We start from the raw sequence: 8,219 nt of genomic DNA, 5'->3' as shown, positions 1-8,219 counted from the left end.
GTCATTAGCACCTCTAGTAATATATTTACTGAGAAAAATGTTGACGTGTTCAATACTTATTTTACCCGCTGTAATTACTAACATTTTCTTCTTAGAAAAACGTTGGGGTACTGAAAATATTTTGAGACTGTAAAAATAAATTGTAATAGGATATTTAACACTTATTAGGAATATATAAGAGAGCATTTAAAAACAAAAGTGGATAATAAACTTTAATGATGGAGATGCCTAGTGACTTTAAGCCGAACAGTTTTAAAAAGACTTGAATAAGCGTAATGTTTGAATCTGTTCTGGTGCTCAGGATGGTTTAATGTTGTTTTAGGGATGCAGATTTTCATGCCYTTTACTCAAGTAAATCTAGAGCTGGTGCTGTATAAATAAAGGAAGTGAAATGAATTTAAACCTTGTTTTTGTTCTGCTCCCTTTTTGGCACATGAATGGACACGAGTCAGACAGGGTGTAACAGCTTTTTCTTGACTAGAGTTAAAAAGGCAACAGATGTGAAACCGAGCTCAGGAGCAGAAATAAAGWAGAGGAAGAAGCAGAAAAACWKTGATCTTTGACCTTTGAGGAAAAAGTCAAAGAGTTGTGGAGAGTTAAAGAAAACACTCACAAGTCATTTATCTTTGGTAATGTAGCCTAATGTGACCAAATGTGTCTTAATAAAAAAATAAAAATAAATAAGAATTTGCACCAAAAGGTATCCTTACAGCAAATTCTTACATGAGAATTTAACTGTGACTGACTGAATCTTGTTCCCAACTTAAAAACTGATTAGATCAAACCAACTGATAAATGACATGATATAGATGTTTCTTWTCTTTTTCTTTTCTTATTTTTATAAATATACAACTTTTTTTTGTTCTTACCATGGCAATCCTGTCTTCATTGCCAGAGGCTTCAGTCTCAGTTGCTGGAGGGCTGAGGGCCGAGTCACTGCTGCTCCTCACCAGAAGGGGTGTATCTGTAGAACGTGCTCAAGTGAATATACTGAACATACATGACGAAGGACTTTCAGTATTTTGTTACACAAAAAYATTCTCAAAAATCTTAAAGAATAATTAAAAGTACATCTTTATTTTAAGGTTTTGCATACAAAAACGTTTTTTAAAAAAGCATCATCTGGTCCTTACCAGGTCCTAAAATTACATAAATAAATCCTAAATGCATACACATCAATCAATGTCTGTTTTTTTAAGCTAATATAAATAATTTGCTATTCGGCAGAATTTGTCTAATTTAAAACTTATTTGGCAAACTACTGGCCCTTACATTAATCACTACAGTGTGTTAAATGTCTGTTTTTGAACAAACATCAATGAAAACAAAAATTAAAAAAATATATTTTTATTTTTGTTTGGTTGACAAATTTTATTTAGCTGCTGCGTAACTGGAATAAACATAGAAAATAACCTAAAAAAAGGACCAAGAACAAATAAACAACAATGAGAACTAGCCTTGACTTTTTTCTCTTAAAGCTGCTCATTTAAAAATAAATAAGCTTTAACAGCTACAAAATGTGGATATTTTGAATATATTAATATGGATATTGGAATTTAAATAACATGTTTATTGGAGTAGATACCATATTCGCCACACTGCAAACCTTTTATTACAAATATAAGTATTTAACATTTTGCTTTTTGAAAGACTATCAAAGAGCATTTAAAAGAATAAACTAAAGAAAAGGATATTTTTTTCAATAATGATTATATTTGAATAATTTCTAACAGCCAGATACATTTGTGTATGCATGTCCATATGTAATAATCACATACTAATCTACTAATAAATGCTCCGAATGCTGATTTTGGAGAGGTGACAATGTGCGGGATGTGTGAGAAGTTAATGCATTATCTCTTCCCTTCATATCCCATCTGTGAACACACTGGTGTTCATGCATCCAAATGGCCAATAAGTGGCTGATTTGTAGATTTGTGTGAGCGAGTAGATAACAGATGATAATGGCTCTTTCTTCACATCTCATCTGCCCTCTGCATAAAATCATCATTTAACAGAAACTGATAAATTGTACACACCGCCGTGTTGCCTGCACTGCTGATGGGACTTGAGGGAAAAGTGAAAATGAGAGGAAAGTCAACACTGCAAAAAGCTAAGCAAATAAATAAGATTTAATATGCTGTGGTGTTATTATGATCTGTGTGAACCCTTAAACCTACCATCCCTACTCAGGAGACATCAATCTATATATACATTAGGTACACTGTCATGTAAGCGCCTATAGCTCAATTGGGAGCATAATGGCAAAGGTGGTAGTGTGGGTGGAGAGAACTCTATATGGTTGAAGTACTCTGAAGACGTGCCAAATGATATTTGTAGGGTCATATATTGATTGCCACAAATGGACCCTTAGTGCTCTTAAAAACAGCTGGGGGGGATATGGATTACGTCAAACTACTGATCAATTCATCTTCTTGAAGAAAGACAATTAAAGTGGGAGGGTTTGATGGAAAGCATATGAGARACGATGAGAGACTGAAAGAAGGGCTAAGAAAATTAAAGTATTAACATCCACTGACTAACAGATTCTTGTCAATTTAGTCAGCGTTTTGACTCTTTTTKATCAATTAATTCCCTTAATCTTATYGGAATGACTRTATTATCATGTCGTGCAAAGCTAATTTTTTTGTGTCCTTTAGTTCAGAGATTATGGGYTTAGGATATTTTTAAAAGCATGTTCATGATGGATCATGGAAGCATGTAGCATCAATAATCATTTAAAAAAACACTTCATATCACATGGTAGCCATTTGAATTATAATCATATTGAATCGTGAAGTGCCTAAAGAATGCCACCGGCACAGATCTAAACAGACTTTTTACAAGTTGCTGCACTTTGCTGTGAAATGATGTTCAGTAAAAACACTCTTGTGTATATTAAATGCAAAGGAGGGTTTCTCTAGMGTGCAAAATAGCTAAGACATCAAAAATAAAAAACAATATATTCCTGACTAGTGTTTGTAGTTTMAATATGAAAAATGACAGATGAGGCGTGATGATGGGCTTTTGTCTAGTTTAAATTATTACAAGTACTTCAACATATTCACATTATTGAGGAAAGAGTAAATAATATATAAATCAGCTGAAAAAGTCTGAAGTATTAACTCCTATCAAAACACATCCTCACCTGCAGAAAAAAAGGTGTGCAGAAACTTTCTCGCTCACCAGCCTCTCAGAGATGTCACCAAGAAGCTGATAGAACATCTCCGCAGTTAATCTGAAGCTGACTTATTGCAGACATTTGCGTTTTCACATGCCGCCTCTCCTGAACGTCGGTGAGAAATTTCAGAACTGCCGTGCATGTGTGAAAACAAATTATGGCTCCATAATATTCAAATGCCTCAGCAAGCCGTGAGTGTGAGAGTGACTCAACAAACAAAACCAGGGCGCTGCATTTATTTAGAAGAAGCTTTCACTCAAAGCAACTTACAGGTTGAGGCAATTTGATTTCCAGTGCCTTGCCCAAACAAACTTCAACAACTGAACTTGAAGAATTAATGCAAAGTCAACACACTATTTAGACACTGCTGCCTTCTCTAGTCAGCACAAGAAACACTATGGTCAGTAAATCTAAGGTTGTCTCCAAAGTAGGGCAATGTTTTTATTTCTTGTTCATTATTCCTTTTTGTTGATCAGTATCAAACTACTCTAACAGAAGGTCCTGTCACACTATGATGTTTTAAACAACTTATGCCAACTTATGAAATGTGTTTTTTTCCACTAAATGACTAATAAAAGTTTGATCCATTTCTTAGCATTACAGTACATGCCTGGGAGAAGCTTCCAGTTGATTTTTTAATTCCATCTTCAGCATATTTGTCTCCAAACTTTCCTAAGTTGGCATAAGTTGTGTAAAATGTCAGTGTGACAGGGCCTTGAGCAGTAACAAGATATCTGCCCTGTTTCACCTCATAAGCCAAACAATCCTACAAAAGTAAAACTAAGAAAATGTGGGAAAATAGATAAATCAAAAAAGCCTAAAACAGATTATACACAATAATGAAGGCCTTCATAATGCTAGTGTTTTAGACTAAGATCATTAAGCTAAATTTAATTTGATTTTGGAAAATATGCTGTGTAAGAACTGTTAGTGCCAGAACAATGTTTCATGAATGACTGTCAGTTACCTTCACATCAAATTATAGCTCAGTATTTGTAAATTCTACTGATTTATGCTCAGGTAGTTCAGCTGAAACAGACATCCTGAATTGGTTTAACTCCAAACATTAATCAGYATAGAGGTGCACCAATTTCATTAATTTTGGGAGATCGGAGAACAGCTGATACTTACCGTATTTATTTGTGTATAATACGACCCGCACTTTTTTTGAGCTTAAAAAGCATAAAAAATTGAATCCTCAAACTACCTCCAATTTCATACAGACCAAGATTTTTCAGCCTTTGCAGTCTTTATACATTTCAGTAAAATGATCATTGGACTGTTCATTTTATTTTATCAACATACTGTATGTACTAAAAGGTATTTTGACAACGAATATACGTATATCAGCTGTAGCAGCATCATATGAATTCTGGCATTTTACACATWGTCCACTAGGATGCGCCAACACAAAAGTCAGAGACTTCACATGAGATTTGGGCCATCTTGTGGGGGAAAAGCAGATTACTTCCTACTCGCGAGCGCCCCCTCTGGTGGGGAAACTTTTTTTCAGGGATACACAACTTTTTCAGAACACTGGTAGACGGCAGCCATTACAGATGAATATGTGTTGTTGTTCGAGAGGCGGCCCGGTCACACGCTAATGTCATTAGTTTGCTATCATTACTAAGGTGCAGGACTGCTTTTTTTTCCACATCATGTCCCCTGCTTGGATCTGTTATTATCTCGCTCTGAAGAACAGAGGAGTGTCAGGTAAGCTCGTTTCAACTGCTTTTTATGACGCGGTCTCGTTTAAGGACTCACGCATTTTGTGAATGAAGCCGATTTTTTCAGTTAAAATGCATACAGTAAGTAAAAATATTTGAGTATAGTACTACCCACCAACTTTATGGATGGTTTTATGGGTTTAATTTTACGTATTATACTTTAATAAATACAGTAGATAAGATTGGTGGAAAATATCAGCTTCGCTACCTTCACAAWGGTCTGAAAATCAGCCACTGTCCTCGTCTGCTCTGCTGTGAGCACTAAACAAGTTTTTGTTGTTTCAAGTGTATTGTTCAATGTTTCCTAATAAAATAAGATTGGAACATTGAGGTGTATTGTGACCTTATAAAACCTGACAGTGTCAGCTATTTAAAAATATGATATCGGCCAAAAACAGAACCGGCAGATCAGACTTTTTAAAGATCGGTGAATGGCCAGAAAAGTACATTCAGTGCACCCCTGATAAGTTGACGTCAACATTTAATGCTAATATTTCACAGGGCTCGATACCATGCCATTTTTAAAAATATCGAAATATCAGTTTCTTTGCACAGCCCSTAATATTTTAGGCAAAGATATTTCACAGTCTGCAAATGCTTTTATTATGTGTTGGTGACAAAGATCATCACATTTCATTGGCTGGTTTACTGTAGCTTCTTCTTTGATCATGCTAAGCAGTTTCTCTAAATCCTGTTTGCCTATTTTAGACTTTGTATCCACTCCAATGTTTGTGTCAAAACTGTAGACAGTTACAGAAGCCTAACTCTGGCCTCCTCACACTGACAGTGTGATTGTCTCCAGAGCTGTTACTTCATTCCCACTAATCTGCTCTGGCAGGCAACAATACTGAAACAGACTAAACTTCCCATCATAACAGAGTCTGGATCAGCACCAAAGCTTTTTCCATGATTTAGGAAGGTTGTATCTTAAAAGTTGAAATGCTGATTTGCTGGTTGAAAAAAAAAGATTTGTTTGTTTTTTTCTTGTTTATTGTGGTATAGTTAAAGAGTGAAAGTCAATCTAATCCAAAGTGGATAAAAAAGTAGTGCTGGGCACTTTAGGGCCTCACGCAATTACATGTACTGTAATTCAACTGAACAAGCACTTGACTTGAAATAAGACAGAGAAATGGGAAGRGGAGACAACATTTTCAAAACAATTTGAAAAAAGTATGCAGTGCAAAGACAGATGCACAGAGAGAATAAAGGTCACGCAGAAAGGTTTTGTCCAGGTAACACTAAGCAGACACAAACATCAGTTTTTGGTCTTGCAGCCTGACAGAACACATGCACATCCTGTCTTCTTCTCCTCTTCTGACTCTTTTTTCCAACCACATTTCAGTGACAGCGCTTCCAACATTTTGGCCTTTGCCATCTTGCTTTTATTACTGCTCCACCCATCACATCCTGACCTTTGTCTGCACTGGAATTCAAAGTTAACAATATGTCTCCTGTTTACAAAAAATATATATCTAGAATTACACTGACTGTCTTGTAAAAATATTCACCCCACTTTTTTATTAATTATTTATTTGGTTGGATTCCAAGTGGTGTTTAACATGTTCAAATAATTTTCTACAAAATCTAAGAAGGATCAAATGTGAAAATCTGTACAAATATGCACTATAAAACATCATCCATTAACATATAGAGTTGTAATTTATTTTAAGAGGTCAAACAATTCCACTGAGGTCATATGTTTCAGAATATCTCTGATAAAAAAATAATACAGAGTCTGCAACATCATGATTAAACAAGCCAACAGATTGTTCTAAATTAAGAGAATATTTATTTTTGGTTAAATCCTGAAAAAGTATCACAACACAGTCGAGACAAAACTGAAGGTTTTAATCAGCAAGACAACAAAAAGCAAAGGTAATGCTAAAGGAGCTGGCRTAGTTTTACAGCAAATACTGGAAGCAAAAAATTCAATACTTACTAGACTTGAGGGCTGAGGAAGTGACTTCAATCACCCCTCCTGTGATTGGCTGAAAAACGGAGAGCTCARCTTGGTGGAGGTCAGGGCAGGGGTTTAGGCTGGTGTCAACAACACTCCTCTGCTGGGCTTCCTGTTCCTCATACACCGCCATCAGCTGAAAAACACAGAAAACGTAGCTAATTATTTCATCTATCCATCCATTCATCCTCTGGCACTTACATAATGGAACTAGCTCCAAGCCTTTTAGATGAGAGGTGAAAAAAACAGCAGATGAAACTTCTTGAGGTTATTCGATGAAAGCTCTTTTCAGTCACTTGTATTTGAGTCTCATTCTTTGAGTCACAGTTTAATAAATAGTTTCAGAAATAATATTTAAGTCTTCTRTTCAAAGTATCCCTGAAACCATAGACACAGCATTGTAAGCAKTAACATTTTTTGCAAAAACTTAAAACTAGAATGCTTGAAGAATTTATGCATTCATGTTTCAACCTTTTCATTTACAACCAAGGCACAATGGTTAAGTGGTTCAAAGACATCAATGTCTTCTTTTAAATAACTGGCATAAATGCTGCCGTAACATAAGACTTTCAATCCCCGCAATAAAAGTGGCCGCTATAACCACAATGAAGGAATTTCACTTCTCTGCTAACTTTGTCAGTTGCGTAATTATCAAACAACTTTCTAGGAAATGCCTGCTGAAAACTAGCTTTTGATGAACAAATGATTTATCCAGTTCTCTGCCAAGTTATTCCTTAAATTGATTGCCGTTTTCCAAACATTCATTAATAGAGAAGTGTTTAGACATGACAAAACAAAMCGCGAAATACAAGTACGAATTTAAGAGCCGCATGAATACAAAGTCAAGCCAGAAATGAATGAATAAATCAAAATACTAAAAAAGTGGAAACACTTTTTTTTGTCTAATGGAACTATTAGACATTGAGTTCACACAGCTTTACAGCTTTGATTTTGAAACATATTAGTGGAATTACCCCTAATGAACATGTTTCATTTAATTAAACTAGATACTGCATAGCGGTAGCATATACAGCGGGTAAAATAAGTATTGAACAAGTCACCATTTTTCTCAGTAAATATATTACTAGAGGTGCTAATGACATGAAATTTTCAACAGATGTCGGTAACAACCCAAGTGATCCATATATAAAATGAAATCAAATCATAAATGTCCAGAAATGAAGTTATTTGTAATAATGTGGAATGGCACAGGGGAAAAGTATTGAACACGTGAAGAAAGGGAGGTGTAAAAAGGTATGGAAAGCCAAGACACCAGCTGAACTCTCTCAGTAATTAGAAAGCAAATCTGCCCCTTGTCAGTGCAAGTTAATATCAGCTGGTTCAGTCCCAAATG

The 8,219-nt window shown here is 35.3% G+C and overlaps 1 protein-coding gene across 2 annotated transcripts in view; it reads right to left on the bottom strand.

The window, feature by feature from the left end:
• The window catches only part of LOC106526992 (partitioning defective 3 homolog B), a 120,564-nt gene that overhangs the window by 66,304 nt on the left and 46,041 nt on the right, over positions 1 to 8,219 (bottom strand). For both annotated transcript variants that reach the window (XM_014021736.1, XM_014021738.1), the window contains 2 exons: positions 6,848 to 7,001; positions 870 to 964 (listed from right to left, as the gene is read on the bottom strand). In XM_014021736.1, coding sequence (XP_013877190.1) covers positions 870 to 964; positions 6,848 to 7,001 — 249 coding nt within the window. The remainder of the gene's footprint in view (positions 1 to 869; positions 965 to 6,847; positions 7,002 to 8,219) is intronic.

Source organism: Austrofundulus limnaeus, unplaced genomic scaffold (genome assembly GCF_001266775.1).
Source record: "Austrofundulus limnaeus strain Quisiro unplaced genomic scaffold, Austrofundulus_limnaeus-1.0 Scaffold303, whole genome shotgun sequence".
Classification (NCBI taxonomy): domain Eukaryota; kingdom Metazoa; phylum Chordata; class Actinopteri; order Cyprinodontiformes; family Rivulidae; genus Austrofundulus; species Austrofundulus limnaeus.
Note: the sequence above shows the minus strand (reverse complement) of the source record. Positions and strands in the feature narration are given on the sequence as shown.